This window comes from Euphorbia lathyris, chromosome 7, assembly GCF_963576675.1.
Source record: "Euphorbia lathyris chromosome 7, ddEupLath1.1, whole genome shotgun sequence".
NCBI lineage: Eukaryota > Viridiplantae > Streptophyta > Magnoliopsida > Malpighiales > Euphorbiaceae > Euphorbia > Euphorbia lathyris.
In genome coordinates this window covers 51,248,474-51,268,684 of record NC_088916.1, presented here as the reverse complement: position 1 = coordinate 51,268,684, position 20,211 = coordinate 51,248,474, and the positions used below count along the sequence as shown (strand labels likewise).

Here is a 20,211-nt window from a genome sequence, read left to right as displayed (position 1 = left end):
TTAAAATTTTGTAGTACATATATTGTTACTAGAAGTTATTTTTAGTTGAAGTTTGTGTGATTATGGTTTAAGTTTATATAAGGATCAAATTGAGTGTTTATAGGTCAAATAAGAAAATCGAATGATATTATAGATTTATTGACTTTTATGGGTGTAAAGATATTTTTTGGAGTTTGGAAAAAAAAACACTGATTGTCGTAATTTAGGTACTCTATCTTCTTTGGTTATATGGTTTGGAGGTTTGGAGAAAAGATTGAAGTTTCTTTAGATTGATAATGAGGTTTATATTGGTTATGTTGATGTTGATGTTTATGAAATAACTCTTATAAGAGTGATGGTGATGTTGATGTTAATGATTGAAGATTATAATCTAAATAATGATTGGAGTGAAAAAAATATAGATATAAGTATTATTATTATTATGATGAAGTAACATTATATACTGATGTAAATCATTGATTCGAATTAGTTGAAGTTTAAGAAAAATATAATATTGTACATATTAGCAGTTCAAAAGTGATATTTTTGAAGTCTGTAGAACTTGGAGATAGGTGAAATATATTTGTTATATATGTAATTGATGGAATCAATTGTGATTTAAATTGATTAAAGTGAGATTTGATGTATGTTAGGAAGATATGAATGATATTTGAAGTTTTATTGTGGATTATGGTGATGGAAGTAACTAGGTTAAAGTTTAGAGTTACTAAGAGTTATATTGATGTTGATAAATCATTAAGTTAATGGAAGAAAACATTAGAATTTGTGGTCTTATGATGATTATGAGGAATCATGGTTTCGGAAGGAAATTAAGATAGATTAGAGAATATGAATTTCGAGGACGAAATTTCTTAAGGTGGGGAGAATTGTCACGTCTGTGTCTAAATTTCTAGAATTTATATTTTTATATTAGTATATATTGTAGTTATTGGGTGTGTGAAGTTAATTTGGTACTATAGGAAAAGTTTGGAATTAATTTGAGAGTTTTATGTGTAAATTAAAAGTTTAAATAATTTTTAGAAGATTATAAAAAGATGAAGGATCAAATACGATATTTGCTAATTTCAGATAAATATCTCAAATGATATACACGGTGCATTATTATCTTTTTCTTTCATTTTCCTTTTTTTCCATCAATTTACTCTGAACCATTTCTCCACCGTTTCTTTGATTTACGGAGATTCGACCGTCCGTATCATTTGAAATTGAAAACATAGCATCCTTATACATAGATATAAGTCCTAACCGAAGAGTTTTTGAGTTTCAGTAATGTTTGGAGGGAAATGGCTTAGACAGAATTTAGAGGAGAATTGAACGGGAGTGTTTTCCTAAATTAGTAGCCAATGTAAGTAACTATCAACTATATTTTGATTATTTTGAATTTTATGTATATAGATATATATATAATCAAAGAATTTTCAGAAATTGATATTTCGGGGTTTATACGAGTATTTTGTAAAATTGATGTTTTTCACGATTTTGCTTTTTATTGTGAAATTATGGTTCAAATGAAGCTTTTGACTATGCTTCTATATGAATTTCAGATTTTACTTGATTATGTTGATTTAAGGCTTATTTTGATTGATTAACTTTGAAATTTTTATTGATTAAGGATTGATATTTTGAATAACCGTAGTTATTTTTATAAAAGGGCTAATTGAAGCCAAATGATTTATGGAATTTGATTGTGAAAGGAAATTTGAGCACGTTATGATTTTATGATTTTATATCCATCGAGAGTTATCCGGATTGGTGGTTTTATATTTGAAGACCATGTTCAGTTAGGACATGGCCTGTGTACACAGTCTGAAGACCTATTGGGTATGGCAGCGAAGTGTTGGGTAAGACCATATGGGATAGGCAATGTTAAGAGACGTCTCGACTATATATGTGGTTATTGATTGATACTTAAGGGAAAAAACTCGAGGATGGATACAATGTTTTAAGTTCATTTGGATTATGTTTTCGGTTATGATTGATTTTGATATAAGGTTTTACGTTTTATTGAATACGATTTGGTTTGATAAAACGCTTATTTGATTATAATATTTTATAAGGTTTTGTACTCAAGAATCGATACAAGATTATATATTTTTGGTTTTTGGTTTACTATTTTGACTATATTATGAACTTTAGTTTTGAGTATATTTTATAAGGTTTTGATTAAATCCCTTTCTAAAGCTATATATGTAGCTATGTTAAGTAAAGTTGGTTTTTATCACTGATAGTTTTTTACTGAGATTTTTGTCTCACGTTTTTAAATGTTTTAATGTTTTTAGGTGATAAAGTACAGGATATGGAGAAGGTTACCGACCGATTAGGCGAGGTTGGAGACTCCTAAGTATTGATTATGATCTTTCTATTTCACGCCTGATGCCGATTGAGGTCGTCTAGGGTCGAGTGTGACAATTTGGTATCAGAGCTCTAGATTAAATGCTTCGGACCTAAGGTTGATAGTAACTACTATGTCCGAGGAAGATAACCTTCATTGGAAATCGTGGGATAAGCTGTGTATTTCAAAGCAGGATGGAGGGATGGGGTTCCGAAAGCTACATCTGTTCAATTTAGCACTGCTTGCTAAACAAGCCTGGAGGCTCATAACCAACCCAGAATCACTAGTAGCGCGAGTATACAAAGCTAAATATTATCCTACCTCTTCCTTCCTTGAAGTAGAATTGGGTAATAAGCCTAGCTTTATATGGAAGAGTATTCATGCTACCCAGTCTTTGATAGCTTCAGGTGCAAGGCGGGTTATTGGTACAGGCGAATTAATTAACATTTGGAAAGACCCATGGCTTCCGGATCCTAAAAATCCTTTTGTTGTCAGTAATCATTTTTCAGATCTTGACAGTGAGTCGGTACGAAGCCTCCGAAGAGATACCGGAGAATGGGATGAAAAACTAATAAGTGGTATTTTTGTAGAAAGAGATGCAAACCTCATTAGGAGTATCCCACTGTGCATGCGTTCAGTTCCGGACTCATGGGAATGGTCCTTAGGTAAGCGAGGAAGATTTTGCGTCAAAAGCTTGTACAGACGTCTATGGAATGATCATTTTGGTATTAGACTGACAGCGGAAGCAAACGAAGTGAATTGGGGGTCCGTTTGGGCTCTTAAAGTTCCTCGAAAAGTGAAGAACCTGTTGTGGCGGACACTGGCTGGTTGCCTCCCGTCGCTGAAAGCGCTGGCAGCCCGAAGGGTTCCAATTATCAATTGGTGTCCAATGTGTGAGGAAGCGGAAGAGGATGAGTTTCACGCTCTCATTAACTGTAGACAAGCTCGACATCTTTGGGGTTTGACGCGTCTTTCTGCTCTTGGTAACAGATGTGTATCGTTCAAGCACTTTTGGGCGGAGCTGCTTCAACATTATCCGGAGGAAGCAGACAGTGCAGCGATCTGTTGTTGGTTCTTGTGGATCAATCGAAATAATAAAGTATGGAACCATCAGGTTATGACGCCGGTTGATCTCTTCACATCTGCAATGCAATTCTTCACAAGTTGGAAAGTTGCACAAACACGGCATCAATGGGCCGGAAGCCCGACGCCGGTCAGCGGTCAGAAATGGTGCAAGCCTCCCCCTGGTATGTCTAAATTAGATTTTTATGGGGCCGTCTTCTCTAGCTTGGTGATCGCTGGGTACGGATTTGTGTTGCGGGACAGTGTAGGAGACTTCTAAGCTGCGGGTAATGGAGTCATTCACTGTAATTTAGATCCATTTATAGTTGAGGCAATCTCATCTCGGGAAGCACTGAGTTGGCATAAAAAGTCCGAAAAGCAGAACGTGTTAATTAAACCGGATTCCCAACCACTAATGTATGCTATCCAGCGAGAAATTAGTGGCAATTCGACTCTCGATCTCATAATTGAAGACTGCAAACACCTAATCAAGGAAATTGTTACTGTGTCTATTTCATTTATTTGTAAATCAGCAAATTGTGTTGCTCATTCTTTAGCCCGTGCAGTTACAACTGACACTGTTAGGAAGGTCTGGCTTTCAGAGCCTCCTCCATATGTATGTTCTGCTCTTGCTTCTGATTCTTTATAATATCTTCTTACCTTTTGTCAAAAAGAAAAAAAAAAGGTTGGTTAAACAATATTATATATAAAAAAAATTAATATTTCGTTAATGAATCTTTGAAAACCAACAATATAATTTTATAAAATAATTATTGATGACACTTAAGATTTGAATCATTTTAACATAAAATATTAATATCATTGTATTCAATAATAATATGTAATTAAAAAAAATTACAATTTTTTTATTTCTATATAAACAATTTATTGCATCATGCAACGCGCGAACACAATACTAATATTAGTTATTAGTTAGTTCTAAAAAAAAAGATTTCATGTTTTTTATAATTTAATAATAGAATTGGAGATCAATATTTATAAATCTGGTAAATTTTTTGATTTTTTTTGTTCAATTCATACGAAAGACAATATACAATTTTTATTTTTTCGCATCTCAACATATGTTTGTGTTATCAACGCACGTACGAAATGTAGATGGCAAGATTCATGACCGAAAAGACAGTTTGATGAATTATTTCTCAAATTGATCCAATTTATCAATGTTAGGATAAAATTGCTCTTGATCCAAACAAGTAGGAGTATTTTTTCACCTTCACACAAAAAATTAAATACTCTATATATCAAAATCAAAATGAGACATACCTCAAATTACTTTTTGTGCAGGATCATTTTAATTTATGAAAAAGTTATTGATTAAAATAAAAGAAAGCTACTTTCTGTTTTAGAGAATTGCCTTCTGCTTAAAGTAAAACGTTGTTAGGATAACTTTTTAAATTAATTAATTAATTAATTAATTGAGCTACTTTTTAAAAATAAAACAAAATTTAATAAATAAAAATGATGTTGGATCATTGCTTTGCTTACAAGAAGTTCAATAAGTAGTATATAGCAATCATTCAAGTTCTCGAATAATCTTTCAATGTTTCTGATATATCTTCTTTGCCCTCTACAACATCCATCAACATAAAGCTTTATTAATCTTTCACTAATAAAATAAAGCGAATAAAAGTCTCTTGATGACATATTTTCTATTTTATATAATATCAACATTCATTTGTGTCATATGCAACCATGAAAATGAATTTGATATTGTTTTTTTTTTAATAAATTTGACATCAATTTCTACACTTATTGCTAGTATTACCTCTCTATTCTTCTTTTAAGGCTAAATTTGACCCAACGTCGAGTTAAGTGCAAATTTAGAATATGTTTGATTCAGATGTTAGCTAATGGTTGTTGTTATTGCTATTAGCTGTTTGTAGTTTCAGTAAGTTATTTGTTGTTGTTCTTAGTTGTTTATTATTAATGGTTCAATTATTAGTGTTTGATAAAATTATATTGAGCTGTTGCTATTAATATTTAAAATATTTAATATGGACATGTTTTAAATTAATCAACAAATAAATTATAAAATATAAAATGTATAACGCAAATTAATAAAAATAATCTAAATAAAACAAAAAATTATTGAATGCAACAAAACTTTGTCCTTTAGTTAATTATGTTTTTTTTTATAAAAGTGTCATATTTCATTCCATTAGATCACAAAGTACAAATACAGCACAATAAAACTTCTCATCCATACTGGCTACATCCAGTATAAGATCTAGAAAGGGAAGAAAATAGACTAAAAAGAGCAAGAAAAATACTACTGTTAGCGATATTTTGCGAATATGCTAATTTCAACCTTGTCACGTGTGGTTAGGGTGCGGGCGTGCCAGAGGAATTATTCCTCAATTATGAAAACGGTTACGTTTGTGAAATTGTGCGCCGAAAACATGAATTCTAAATCGAAACGATTGGCGAGGGACGCAAGGATTGAAAAAGTCCCTCTTGGGTCTCTAGCGCCGTTATAGAAACTTTGCTAGATAAATTGTTTTATTTAAGCTAATGCGGGTAAATTGAAGACGATAAAATAAAGGAATTTAAAGTGCGAAATTGACACAAGATTTGGTGAAAAATCGATATTTTATTGATTGGATAATTGTTTGAAACATGAAATTGGAAATAAATTACAATTGAAAAACTTCTATACTAAACATATAGCTGATTCAATTGAAAAGGAATAGCAAATCAAATACAAGGAATTGAAATGCAATAAGAATAAATTGGAATTCAACAACAAACTCGGAGCCACAATAGCTATCTCGGATTGATGTTGAAGTTTGGCGTCGGCGTGAGGTCTTTGGAGAGCTGCAATCGGTCGGGCCCGTACGGTATGTGCTTGGTGCAATGGCAAAACGTAGGTAGGCAAATGGGGCAGATTTAGACCTTAATTTCGGGAGCTTGGTTTGAGTGCTTAAGAATGCAGAATTGGATGAGTAAATAGTGTAAATTGAACTTCAGAATATCAGGAACAACTTTGTATAAGGGATCGAAAGCTAAAACGAATTGGAAATGGACGAAATTGAGAGTTGAAAATGACTGGACGAATCTGGAAAAATCTGGGCAGAGTAACTAAAAGAATTTGGGCTGGAAAGATCAGCGTGTAACTATAGTTTCTGTGTACGGAATTGGGAAATTAAAAACACTAGATTGAAATTCAAGACGTCAGGAACAACTTTGTCGAAGGGATTGAAAGCAAATAATGATTTAAAATGGACGGAATCGGGCTTTGAAAACAATTGGATGAATCTGGAAAATTAATTCGGAAATGAAATTCTAATTGAAAATTGAGCAGAATAACAGCTTAGGAATGCTAAATTGAATTGAGAAACTTAAAAGAAAGACTATTGGAACTTGAATTGGAGCTAAAGAGAGCTTAAAAAAAGGATCAAAGCTAAGAAAAAGCGAAGAACGAAAAGGAAAAACTTGAAGAACTTGAAGAAATTAAAGAACTTAGGAGCTAAGAACTTGAAAACTAAGAACTAGAAACTAGAGAGAATTGAAAGGGACCTTAGGAAGGGGATTGTGTTTATGTTGAGTGTGATTTTTAATGAAGGGGAAGGGGTCTATTTATAGTTTTTTAGAGTGGCATTTTGGTAAATAGTCAGTGGTATTTTGGTAAATAGTCACTAACTAACTTAACTAATTCCTTAACTTCCTCCAACTACCAATGCCACATCATCCCACTACCTCAACTTCCATTAACTTCCATTGACCAATTCCAACTGCTGCCGAGAGAGAGTTGACGCCCCGCGTATGTCCGACTACGCCCTGCGTGTTGGCGGACACTAGGCCTAGTGCGTTTCATTGATGGTTTCCACGCGTGGCGTCTCTGGTGTCGCGTCCCGCGTGAAGGAATACGCCCTGCGTATTGGTGGATACGCCCCGCGTATTCAAGCCTCTGATCTTGGAACACTCTGCGGATGCGTCTTACGCGTGGCGTATTGGAGAGTACGTCCCGCGTAAACAAGTACGCCCCGCGTAAAATGAAGGACGCCCTGCGTATCGGTAACTACGCCCCGCGTAGTTGAGTCTCTGAAACTGAACGTCTTCGGAAGTGGTATACACCCCGCGTATAAAAATATACGCCTCGCGTATTTGGAGTGAATTTATTAATGTATACTTTTTATTTTTATTATTTTCCAGATAAAATGTAAACTATATCCTAAAATTAAACCCAAGCTTTCTATATACATGAAAATAAAATTTATTTTATTTTGGGCCAATAACTACAAAGAGCAATAAAAACCATAAAGGGTACAAATACAATAACAATAGAAATCATATACTCCTCGTAGTCGAATCCCATAAAAAAATAGTTGTAATCCATTCTTTATCTTTTAGCCTCTTCCAGAAATTCGGATCTAAGTCCTTTCTCTTTTTGCAACCACGCAGATCTATAGATCTGCGGATAAGATGAACCTTTTCCGCCATTGCTAAGACCGAAAAAAGAATAAAAGATAAAAGTATAGCTAACAGATGTAGATCTGATAGAAAAGAAATTCGAGAAAGTATATAGACTTCAAACTAACAAAATCTGAAACTAAAAAAACCAAAGACTAAAAAGATAAATGGGAGGAGGAAGAAGGAACTTTCTGTTCCTCCTCTAAAGGAACCTGAATAGAAAACAAGAACCGAGAAGCTGACAGTGACTGTGACGGCAACGACGAAAAGCTCGAGAAGAAGGAGCAGCGGAGAAGAAAAAAGTATAGAGAGAAGGAGGAGCCTCTCTCTCTACAACCCTTACGTCCTTTAGATAATTATGTTATAGAGATAGAAATAGAAATAGTGTTAAAGAAGAAATACATTTTGTGAAAATAAGAAGGATAGCTTTGTTAATAAGAAATAAGCACAAATAATTGTTCAAGAAATGCTAAGAAATGAGCTTTTGGTGAAAAGCTTCAAAATGTTGCAGTTTCTCAAAAAAATGCTAAATGTTGCAGTTATATATGCCTAACCAAATATTATATTTTCCACGGTTTGGAGTGAAACGGTAAACGCTCATCTGAAAAGTTGAAACAATCACCCATTTAGTTCTAACCAACAAATTGATTTAAATTTAACCCTAAAGTTTCTATGCAATATAGCCCTACGTTACCGAAAATTTGAAAAAAAGCTAGTTATACTATTATACAAGGTTGTTAAAAACGCTAGACGCTAGTCGGACGGACATGACCCTCGAGGTTTAATCGGGGATTAGTTGGAGATTAATCGAATTTGTATTTTTATATTTTTTATTTATTAATCAACAAATTATTGTATAAATTCAATTAAAATATGTATTATACTATTTAAAAATATGATATACAATTATTTAATATAGAAAAACACGTATATTTGTAACATATATCTTTAAAATTGTGCAAACATCAATATTTCAATAACAATATCATTGAAACAACTTAAAAGTGAATTATAATAAAGCAAAAAAATAAACTCAGAATTAAAAATGCTTTTGTTCATTATCGTTTAGGCGGTCTAGGCGGTGTCGAGGTGGCCTAGACAGAGCCCAAACGGATGAAAATCACCTAGGAGTCAATAAAACGCCAAGATAGATTAATTGTAGAAAATCAGGACAGATTCTCGATTTCAAGCGCCTAGGCGGTCCAGACGGCCTTCGTTTCGAACAAATCTATTATACTTGTCATATAGTATCTTCCAAACATCAATTACGTCTAAGATATTAATGTTTTACTAACACAGTTACAAAAAGAATATGGATAAATTACATCTATGACCACTGAACTTTACCCATTTTCACATTATGGTCATTGAACTTCATTTCTTCCCAGTATGGCCACTGAAGTTTACACTTTTTAACACCCGTGGCCACTCAACGTCTCAAAACGACCGTTGACGGCTAAAAATAAAAATTCAAAGCGTTAACAATATTCTAAGGAACTTTAATTCTTGAAATTTTTTGTTTTGAGGTCATTTAGGTATTGTTTGGTTAGGAGAGAGAAAATGATTTTTTAGAGAGAGAAAGCTCCAAAAAATGTGATTTTCGAAAATAAAAAATGTGGGTTTATGGTAAATATCATTGTGAACAACTTTAATTCTTGAATATTTTTATTTTGAGGTCGTTAATGATCGTTAGCGGTCATTTTGAGAAGTTAGTTAAAATTGAGTAGCTATCGATGTTAAAAAGTGTAAAATTCAGTGGCCATACTGGGAAGAAATGAAGTTCGGTGGCCATAATGTAAAAATAGGTAAAGTTTAGTGGCCATGGATGTAATTTACCTAAAAAATTATTAAAATGCTAACAACTAAGTCTACCACATATAAGTTAAACACAGTTTTTTTTTGTCAAATTGTCTAAAATGTTTACCGTGGCAACATGTGATTTTAGATGTTAGTTGTGACGTTTTGAAGTTCCAATCACGCGTTGTCATGTGACATTTAAGGGGTCATTTGTTCCAAATAAATAAGTTGAGGGGGTTAGTCATAACATTTTGAAATTCATGAGTCAGTTGCAGTTTTTAGATAGCTTGAAAGGGTTGGGAATGTATTATGCCATTACAAAATCTAACTTGATTAATATGTGATAGACGATAAAAAAATTTCTAAGTTTGTTAAAAACGACTCATTCTTAATTTTGTAGTCCAAATCTTGCTTAAATTTTAAAAGTTTTATAGTAGTATGTAAAAATTGGTTTTGAATCACTAAGATAATAATATGGGTTCATGAGTTATCTCTAGAAGCGTGTATTTCGTTTATGTTGATTATAGTAGAAGAACGAACCTTAATTGCGTATAACCAGTCACGAATCAACTACACTGAGAGCCACTGTAAGGATAGACGATGATCCACGAACTAAGAACAAGACAACAGAACAAAGAGAGAGAGTGGCAGCAACGACATGGATAGGGAGGGGGAGAGAGAGCTTTCTAATTCACAAAGATTAAGTTTAGATTGTTATCTTAGGTTGGGTTAGAATTTTTTTAAATATGCTTATATACTTAAGCATGTGGGTTCATCTAACCCATTGATAAGCTGAAAGATAGGATGGTGGAAAAAAGTTTATTACCAAACATAGAGATTGGACTACTATGAATATTGTAGTCCAGTTGCAAAGATAGTTACTATCAGAGTAACGATAGCCTTTGCGTTAGCTCATCATAATTTGTTTAGCATTTTGTTAGTTGTTTTGTTAGTACTTTTACTATCAATGGTAATTGTTTAGTAATAAATAATTCAGATTTGCTAATATGTTTTTGTAATAAAAATTATATGTTCTAGTGTAAATTAATTATGTTCTGATAATTAAATAGGATTGGTCACTTCACTTCTTCTCTTTTTTACTATTTTATCAAGATAAAAAAAAAAAAAAAAGAACATAAGATTTACAACACAAATTTCTTATTAATCTCCAACTAAAATTGAAAATAAATTGCAATAATGAAGATATATAAGGAAATATTGTATATAAATATCAAAAATATATAGGGGTAGTTGTTAATTTAAGAAAGAAAAAGAAAATCTAAAATGATGTAGTACTAGTTTATTTGTTGATCATTTTGAGATGTTTATATACAATATTTCTTTACAAATGTTGTTCGAATATTTTGGCACGTGGTTTAAAATTTGGAAAAAAATATTGTGAATATATTTTATCAATTTATTAAAATCAATAATATAAGGTTTTAGGCATTAATTATAATTGGTATTAAAATAATTTTTTTTAAAGAAAAGTATTAAAATATTTTTACGAAAATATAACATTTTTATTAAAATCAATACTATAAGGTTTTAGCATTAATTATAATTGGTATTAAAATAATTTGTTTTTGAGAAAGGTATTAAAATATTGGCTTAATACATTAGCATTAATTATAATTGGTATTAAAATATTGGCTTAATACATTAGTATTAATTATAATTGGTATTAAAATAATTTGTTTTGAGAAAGGTATTAAAATATTGGTTTAATACATTATCAGCTCCCTCAACTTGTTCAAAAGAGTAGATTGGCTTTCTGAACTTTGCAATTGTCTCACCAGCTCTCCAAACTTGCTTATTTTGTATCGCTGGTTCTTTAAACTTGTCTATAAAAATAGATTAGCTCTCTGAACTTTGCAGGTGTCTCACCAACTTCCTAAACTTGCTTATTTTGTAACAATTAAATACAAAAACTTATTAAACCTAAATTCTAAAAATACGTCTTCATCTATTCGAGAGGTAATTTTTTCGCTTCTCCTACCTTTCAACATATTATAAAAGTTAGTGTTGCAGGTTTGGGAGATTGAATGGATGAGAATCGAGAGCTAGTATATGGTTTTTATATATAGTTGTTACAGAATAAGAAAGTTTGGGGAGTTGGTGAGACACTTGTAAAGTTCAGGGAGTTAATCTACTTTTTTGGACAATTTTAGAAAGCTGGTGATACGAAATAAGCAAGTTTAGAGAGCTGGTGAGATACTTGTAAAATTCAGGGAACCAATATAATATTTTAGACAAGTTCAAAGAGCCGGATGATGTATTAGACCTAAAATATTTTTATAATATAAGATTTTAGCTTAATCATTCAAAGTTTACATTTTTAATATTACTATAGAAACACATTTTTTATTTTTCAAAATCATCATTTTTATAGTTTTTTCTCTCATAAAAAACAACATTTAAATTGACATCAAATGTAAAAAGTTCAAGAATTAAAGTTATTTAAAATATTATTTAACCTTTACAAATCCATCAAATTCAATCCAAAATAGTTAATGATTTCAATTACATATTTTAGGCAGTTTTTGATCTTGATTTGATAAAATGATTAGCAATTCGAAATATTAGTAGTATTTTCCAAAAACGACATCTTGAGGAGTTCACACAAAAATTGAGGTCCGGTCCAGCCTCCTCCTCCATTTTAACATTCACCTGTAACAAATTGTATTTCTGCGTAATTGCAATTGATGACAAACTGTCTATTTATACAAAGTACAGTTGTTGTTGTATTGAATGACTAGTCTAGAGATTGACCTAGATATCAGGAACTAACAGTAAGATACATGGTTATCTACTATTAACTAATATATTCTCTAATACACCCCCGTAGTTGAAAGGTTCGGAGGCCGAACATTGAGACTAGTCCGGAAATCTTCGAAGAGTGGTGATGGTAAGCCTTTGGTGAAGATGTCGGCTATCTGATAACGAGATGGGACGTGTAGGACACGTACTTCACCTTTAGCTACTCTTTCACGAACAAAGTGAATGTCCATCTCAACATGTTTGGTGCGATGGTGTTGAACTGGATTGCCACTGAGATATACGGCACTGACATTGTCACAATAGACTAGAGTAGATTTGGCAATTGGGCAGCCAAGTTCAAGAAGAAGGTTGCGGATCCAGCAAGTTTCAGACACTACATTTGCAACGCCGCGGTACTCAGCTTCAGCACTGGACCTGGACAGTGTGGGCTGTCGTTTGGCTGACCAAGAGATGAGACTGTCTCCGAGGAAGACACAGTAACCGGAGGTGGATCTGCGGGTATCGGGGCAGCCTGCCCAATCAGCATCGGTGTACGAGGTGAGTTGAGTGGGAGATGATGCCAGCAATGTAAGACCAAGATCAAGAGTACCATGAACGTATCGTAAAATACGCTTAAGAGCAGCCATGTGTGATGTTTTGGGATCGTGCATGAACAAGCAAATCTGTTGTACTGCATAAGAAATGTCTGGTCTGGTAAGAGTCAAATACTGAAGAGCTCCTGCTAGTTTTCTGTATTCAGTAGGATCGTGGTAAGCGGAGCCCGAGGAGATGCTGAGCTTTTGTTTGGTATCCACTGGGGTATTGGCTGCGTTGCAGGATGCAAGACCGGCTTTCTCAATTATTTCTGATGCATATTTCTTTTGAGATAAGAATAGTGAGTCATGAGATCTAGTGACTGAAATTCCCAAGAAATAATGTAACGGACCCAAGTCTTTCATTGCAAATTCAGAATTCAACTGAGATAGAATAGATGACTGAACCACATCCGAAGAGGTAACCAGAACAATATCATCTACATACAGAAGGATATAAGCAGTATCGGTACCTTGTCTGTATATGAACAATGAGTTATCTGAGATGCTATTGACAAATCCCACTTTGATGACAAAATTGGCGAATCGCTGATACTAGGCCCGAGGAGCCTGCTTAAGACCATATAGAGATTTGCGAAGTAAACAAACATGGTCAGGATAGAGAGAGTCCCGGAAGCCCAATGGCTGATGCATGTACACAGTTTCATTAAGATCGCCATGTAGAAAAGCATTCTTGACATCCAATTGCCGAATGTTCCAATTTTTAGATAATGCTATACTGAGAACTGCTCTAATTGTTGCCGGTTTGACCACAGGACTAAATGTTTCACCACAATCAACTCCAGCCAACTGTCCGGATCCATTTCCAACCAATCTAGCTTTGTATCGCTCAAAGGAGCCATCTGCATGTGTTTTGTGCCTGAAAATCCACCAACTACGAATAATATTAGCATTTTTGGGACGGGGTACGAGTACCCACGTCTTATTTTGAATTAAAGCCTCAAATTCATCAGTCATGGCCTGTGACCAATTTGGATCACTTAATGCAAGGGATGGCGTTTTAGGGACTGGGGATATGGCTGTCTGTTTGGAGGCGGAGAGGTTGAGCATACGACGTGGTTTTCGGATGCCGTTTTGAGCTCGTGTGGTCATGGTGTGGCTGGTTGGATTTATTTGAGGATTGATTGCAGTACCAGGGCGAGTATGGGATGGAAGAGGGGTTGTCGCAGGTTGAGAATTGAGGGAGGATTGTTGTATTGACGGGGAAGGGACGGATGCGAGCCGTGAGGCTGTCACTGGGACTGGGGACTCGTAGGGAGACACTAGGGGAGAAAATGACGCAGTAGATGAAGACAACAAAGGGGACGAATCTGTTTTGGAGGGCGACGGAGACAACGACTCGGAATTGGAGGATGACGGAGAGGCACATGGCGGACGCAGTGGGGTGGACGCAGACGAAGGATTTTGACTCGAATGGACAGACGACGGATTAGAGATAGGGGACCGCGGGATTGGCGAGAGACCTGGAGTGAGGCACTCGTCGACCACGCAAGGCGTTGAGACGGGAGATGTGTATGTGTTTGATTGGGAACGGAAAGGAAACTTTGATTCGTCAAAGACGACGTGACGGGAAATGATGAATTTGTTTTTAGAAATGTCAAAGCACTTATATCCTCGATGATTTGGAGGATAACCGAGAAAGACACACGGGAAAGAGCGAGCTTCTAGTTTGTGACGTGACACGGAAGGGATTAGGGGAAAGCATAGACATCCAAAACTACGTAAGTAAGAGTAATTTGGATCCCGTTGATATAGAATTTTAGTGGGAGATTCGTATCCTAATATTTTGTGGGGATATATATTGAGAAGGTATGTTGCTAATTCAAGGGCGTGATGCCAAAATTTAAATGGGACAGAAGCATGGTTCATGACGGTTCGAATGAGATTATTGATTGTGCGAATTGTACGTTCAGATTTCCCATCTTGGGGAGAGGTGTAAGGGCATGAGAACCGAAATTGCATGCCGTGTGTGTGACAAAATTGACGAAAGGAGTTGTTATTAAATTCTCCCCCGTTGTCGCACTGAAAAACTTTAATTTCACGTTCAAATTGTGTGCGAATAAAGGAGCGGAAGGTAAGAAAGACATTATAAACTTGTGATTTATGTGCTAATGGGAATGTCCAAAGAAAATTAGTGTAATTATCAAGGAACAACACATAGTAACGGTGACCACTTGAACTCATGACTGGAGATGTCCATATATCACTGTGAATTAAATCAAAAGGCATACACGCATAATTGTTTGAGGACTAAAACGGTAATTTTACTTGTTTTCCATTAATACATGAAGAACAGACAGAATTATCCATAACTTTATTACACGAAATGAAATTTTTATTGAGCAAGGCATTCAAAACAGGAAGCCCGGGATGTCCTAATCGACTATGCCAAACATTAGAAGACAAAACAATAAAGACGGAAGGAGAAGACGGTGACAGATGGTTACTAGACGCGACTGGATATAGGTCCCCGGTACTGTTACATCTCATGATATGACGACCCGTCTGTAAATCCTTCACAGAAAAACCGAAAGGGTCAAATTCGACAGAAACTTGGTTATCTTTTGTGAATTGACGAACAGAGATAAGATTTTTGATAAGTTTAGGAGCATGCAAGACATTATTTAGATGTAATGGCTGAGTTTTAGTTGCTAAGATTGCATTACCAGATCCACAAATAGGTACACAGTGACCATTACCAACAATAATGTTTTCATTGAGGCTAGAATTAAAATAAGAAGTGAGTGTACCTTGTTGTGCTGTCATATGAGATGTAGCTCCGGTGTCCATATGCCACTGATCCGAAGGTGGTGCAATGGACATGGTGTGCATGGCTTCTGCGATATCAGTAGGAGTGTATGACGGATTGATCATACTTAGATGTGCTTGTTGTGTATTCGGGCGGGGACCCAAGATGCCAGATTGATGTTGTGGTCTACCTGAATGAGGCTGAGTTGGCCAATTATTTGTCGGATAGGGGCAAGGAGGTGCCGCCCATGGCTGTTGTGGAGCCCAAGGGAGTGAATAACCCCATGGAAGATTGTACGGTGTCCGATAGGAGGGAGAGCCAGAGTAGCGCGGACCACCGCGATTATAGTTTCTGCCGTGATGATGGTGTCTGCCATCGTGTCGCCCGCCGCGGTTGTAGTGATTAGGGCGAGGGAGCGCGGGGCGCGCGGGTGGAAAGTAGGCCGGTGAATTGGTGGAGTCGGTGGTGGCGGCGGTGAGGGCAACTGAATCAGACGGTGGTGCGGTCTTGCGGGAGCGAGCTGTTTCTTCTAATATAAGCATGGAGCGAGCCTTTTGAAATGTGGGAAGGGGGTCCCCGTGTCTGATCTGAGTCCCAACAGTATCGTAAGCATCAGTCAAACCAGAAATAAGTTGTAATACCATCTGATCGTTCGTGACAGGACAATCCACATTAGACAATTGATCAGACAGGGACTTGAGTTGTTGGCAATAGGAGGAGAGGTCAGAAAAATTGTCGAGCTTGAGCTTGGAGAATTCTTATTGAAGAAACAGAGCCCGAGAGTGCTTATTGTCAGAAAAAATGTCCTGTAATCGGGTCCAGGCCCTGGCTGCCGTGGAATCGGCTTCAATGATTGTGTTTAGCAGGTCAAGAGAGATTGTGCTGTAAATCCATTGTAGAACAACCGCGTCGATGCGGGTCCAGAGGTCGGGGTTCGATTGTTTGAGGTTTGGGGTAGTAGGAGGGGGCAGGATGTGATCAAGGACCTGGTAAGCCGTAGCGTGAAGTTTGAATAAGGCAGCCCATGTGGGATATTGGCCTTTCTCGATGTCTAGGGTGATTTTGATAAAGGTAGATATGTTAGATACGTTGAGAGAGGGATGGGTGGTGACGGCAGTGTCTGTGTTTGTGGTGTTTGAGGTGGCGGTATTGGAAGTGTCGGTTGCGGACTTGGTTGAATTTGTCGACATTTTGGTGTGGAGGTAGGTGGAGCCGAACGGAATCGGAGATTTAGGTGGGTGGGGATGAAAGAAGCGATCGACTAGTGGTGGTGATCGTGGAGAAGCGGCGGTGGCCGAAGATAGAAAAGGGTAAGCGGCGGCGATAGCTGAGAGGTGGGGAAGAAATTAGGGTTTAGGTATTCAGCTCTGATACCATGTAACAAATTGTATTTCTGCGTAATTGCAATTGATGACAAACTGTCTATTTATACAAAGTACAGTTGTTGTTGTATTGAATGACTAGTATAGAGATTGACCTAGATATGAGGAACTAACAGTACCATACATGGTTATCTACTACTAACTAATATATTCTCTAATATCACCCTCCTAAACGGTCAAACACCGACAACACCCTCAGATACAGGAAGAAAGAAGTGAAAGTCAATATTCAAAATTAAATGCATGCTATTTCCATTTCCATAACAGTCACTCTCATTACTTCTCTCCATAAATACCCTCTTCTTCTTCTTCTTCAATGCAATTCACCTGTTTTTCTACTCTCCCAAAAACATGTCTCAGAAACAAGTAATCAAAGACGTTTTCCCTTATCTTAAAATCTACGACGACGGAACAATCGAGCGATACGCCGGAACAGAATTTACACCCGCAGGTCTCGATTCTCAAACCTCCGTTTTATCCAAAGATATCATCATCTCCACATCAACAACCCTCTCTGCCAGAATTTACCGCCCCCAAAACATCCCCAATCACCAAAAGCTTCCTCTTTTATTCTACTTTCACGGCGGAGCTTTCTGTATAGCTTCCGCGGCTGAACCCTTGTACCACCATTGCCTCAACCACCTTGTTTCTCAGGCTAAAGCCATCGCTGTCTCCGTAAATTACAGATTAGCCCCTGAAAACCCGCTCCCCGCCGCATATGAAGATTCATTCGCCGCCTTCCGATGTCTATCTAAACCCGGTGAAGGAACTGACCCGTGGATCAACGATTACGCGGACTTCGATCGGATTTTCATAGCCGGAGATAGCGCTGGTGCTAATATCGCGCACCATTTGGGCTTCCGGGTCAAGGACTCGGAATCGGACTCGGGTTCGGAGGTGAAGATTCGGGGGATTGTTATGATCCATCCGTACTTTTGGGGGAAGGATCCGATTGGGATAGAGAGAAATGATGGGGTGAGAAAAGCAATAGTTGATAATTGGTGGATGTTGGTGTGTCCATCGGATAAAGGGTGTGATGATCCGTATATAAACCTGTTTGTTGATGGAGCTCCGAGTTTGATGGGTTTGGGTTGTGAGAATGTGGTTGTTTATGTTGCAGAGAAAGATATATTGTGTGATAGGGGGAAAGTTTATCAGGAAAATCTGATGAAAAGTGGATGGAAAGGAAAGGCAGAGATAATGGAGACAAAAGGAGAAGATCATGTTTTTCATCTTTTTAAAGCAGATTGTGAAAATGCTCATGTCTTAATCAAACATTGGGCTTCTTACATTTCCAATCTTTGATTTTTCTTTTTCTTAAACCACATTGTATGATGTATCAATATTCAAAAAATTCATACTTTGGGAATAATTCGCCAATAAATATAGTACACATATTACTCGCTGAGATTATACAAATTTAATCAAAATCAACTTTAGTCTTGTATGCTCATGTCTCGCGGATAAAAAATGGTAATTAATCTCATTTTAAAAGAATATTTACTTGGGGTTTTGGGAGTGATTTATTAATGGATAAATATGTATTATTTTTGACATTTAAAATTACATTAGTTATGTATATATATAGTTTTGGGATATTTGGGTTATATTAGTTATTATTAAATAAAACTATTTTGAGAATAGATGTTATTTTCTTATCTAGGAGTTTTATTTACTATTTTCACATGTTTAAAGTATAAATGTATTATATTTAGTATTTTCATATATGTATTATATAATCTCTTTTCATTAACTTTTATTTCATGCTTCCTTTTTGGATTAAAATGTATATATATATGCTTATATTATTTCCTTTGTTCTTTTGGGTCATTTAGGGGTCCATGTTTCAAATGGGCTTTATTTGGGAGTGAATTTTGGTTTAAATATGTTTATTATTGTAATTATGACTAGTAGAGAATCCATTAAGGAAAAGGGGAAAATAAATCACAAAAAGAGTTTTCAATTTAATTATTTAAATTAATGAATTTTTAGAGGTTCCTAATGTAAATGAATTGAGTTTTCTTGACATTTCAAATCGTTTCTCAAAACACCACGTTTTAAAACCTTAGTCCGTTCCAACGACGGATTAAGCGAACATTGTAATTAAAATCGTTTCTTTGTGAATAATAGAGTTTTGAATTGTTTTCTTAAAGGGTTTGTACGAAATAAAATTGACTTGTATGTTTAACCACGTTTTCTTATTAAAGGTTTTTATCTTGATGTTTTCAAACGCTTGAGTCGTTCCAACGGCGATTCGGGTGAACTTCATCAAACGGGGTTTTGAAACGTACCTAAATCGTTCCAATGGCGATTAAGGTGCGAACCATGTAAATGAACTCGTTTTGGGGAAGTGAATTAGTATGTAACACGGAACATAAATCACGTTGTAAATAAATCAATTCTTCCTTCTCCCCCTCTCTTTCCTATGTATTTTTGAACTGATGTAAATGGGTGATTCTTTACCAAAGTGGCTTTTCAATAATATATGCTCAAAACGGTTTTCAAAACGAGAAAGAAAAGGTTTCAAATGAATTTTAAACTTAAAGGAATATACGATTAGTCCGTTATCGCCTAACATGCTGAGTAGGAGGCCGGTGGTTCATAACCGGGCGATGTCGGGGTGCCTAGTAGCCTTTTTTCGGAAAGGAGCTAGCCTTCTCGGCTCGTACCTAAGTTTCCCGAACCCACACCGGTCTCCCGCAAGGGATCGGTGTTCATTTTCCCATTCGTGGGTGGCGACTCTTCCATATCTCCGAGCTCCGGTCCTGCCGAGCAGCTTGATTCCACGATTGGTTGCTTTCGGCGCCAATCACCGCTTACATCGCCATGAGGTGTCCACCCCCCATTCCGCCCGGGAGATTAGGCCGCGGCACCTCGTCTAACAAGTGGCGACTCTGCTGGGGAAGCGAGAAATTTGATTCCGGAAGGCGTGTATTAAGCCCTTAACGGGGACGGATCGTATTATTTCTTTTCGTATGCATTCATGTGCATTATTGCAAACCTTTTGGGTAATTTCTGCGAAACCTCTAGCGAGAGTCCATTCGTCGCTCGAAAGAGGCTAGTGTAAGTTCCCCCTTACAGTAA

The 20,211-nt window shown here is 36.1% G+C and overlaps 1 protein-coding gene across 1 annotated transcript; it reads left to right on the top strand.

Annotated features, from left to right (window-relative positions):
* Positions 1-17,441: 17,441 nt before the first annotated feature.
* Positions 17,442-18,535, top strand: LOC136235090 (probable carboxylesterase 2). Its single transcript, XM_066024605.1, has one exon. It carries the CDS (start codon positions 17,479-17,481, stop codon positions 18,430-18,432), a length of 954 nt encoding a protein of 317 aa, XP_065880677.1. The 5' UTR covers positions 17,442-17,478; the 3' UTR covers positions 18,433-18,535.
* The last annotated feature ends 1,676 nt before the right edge of the window (positions 18,536-20,211 follow it).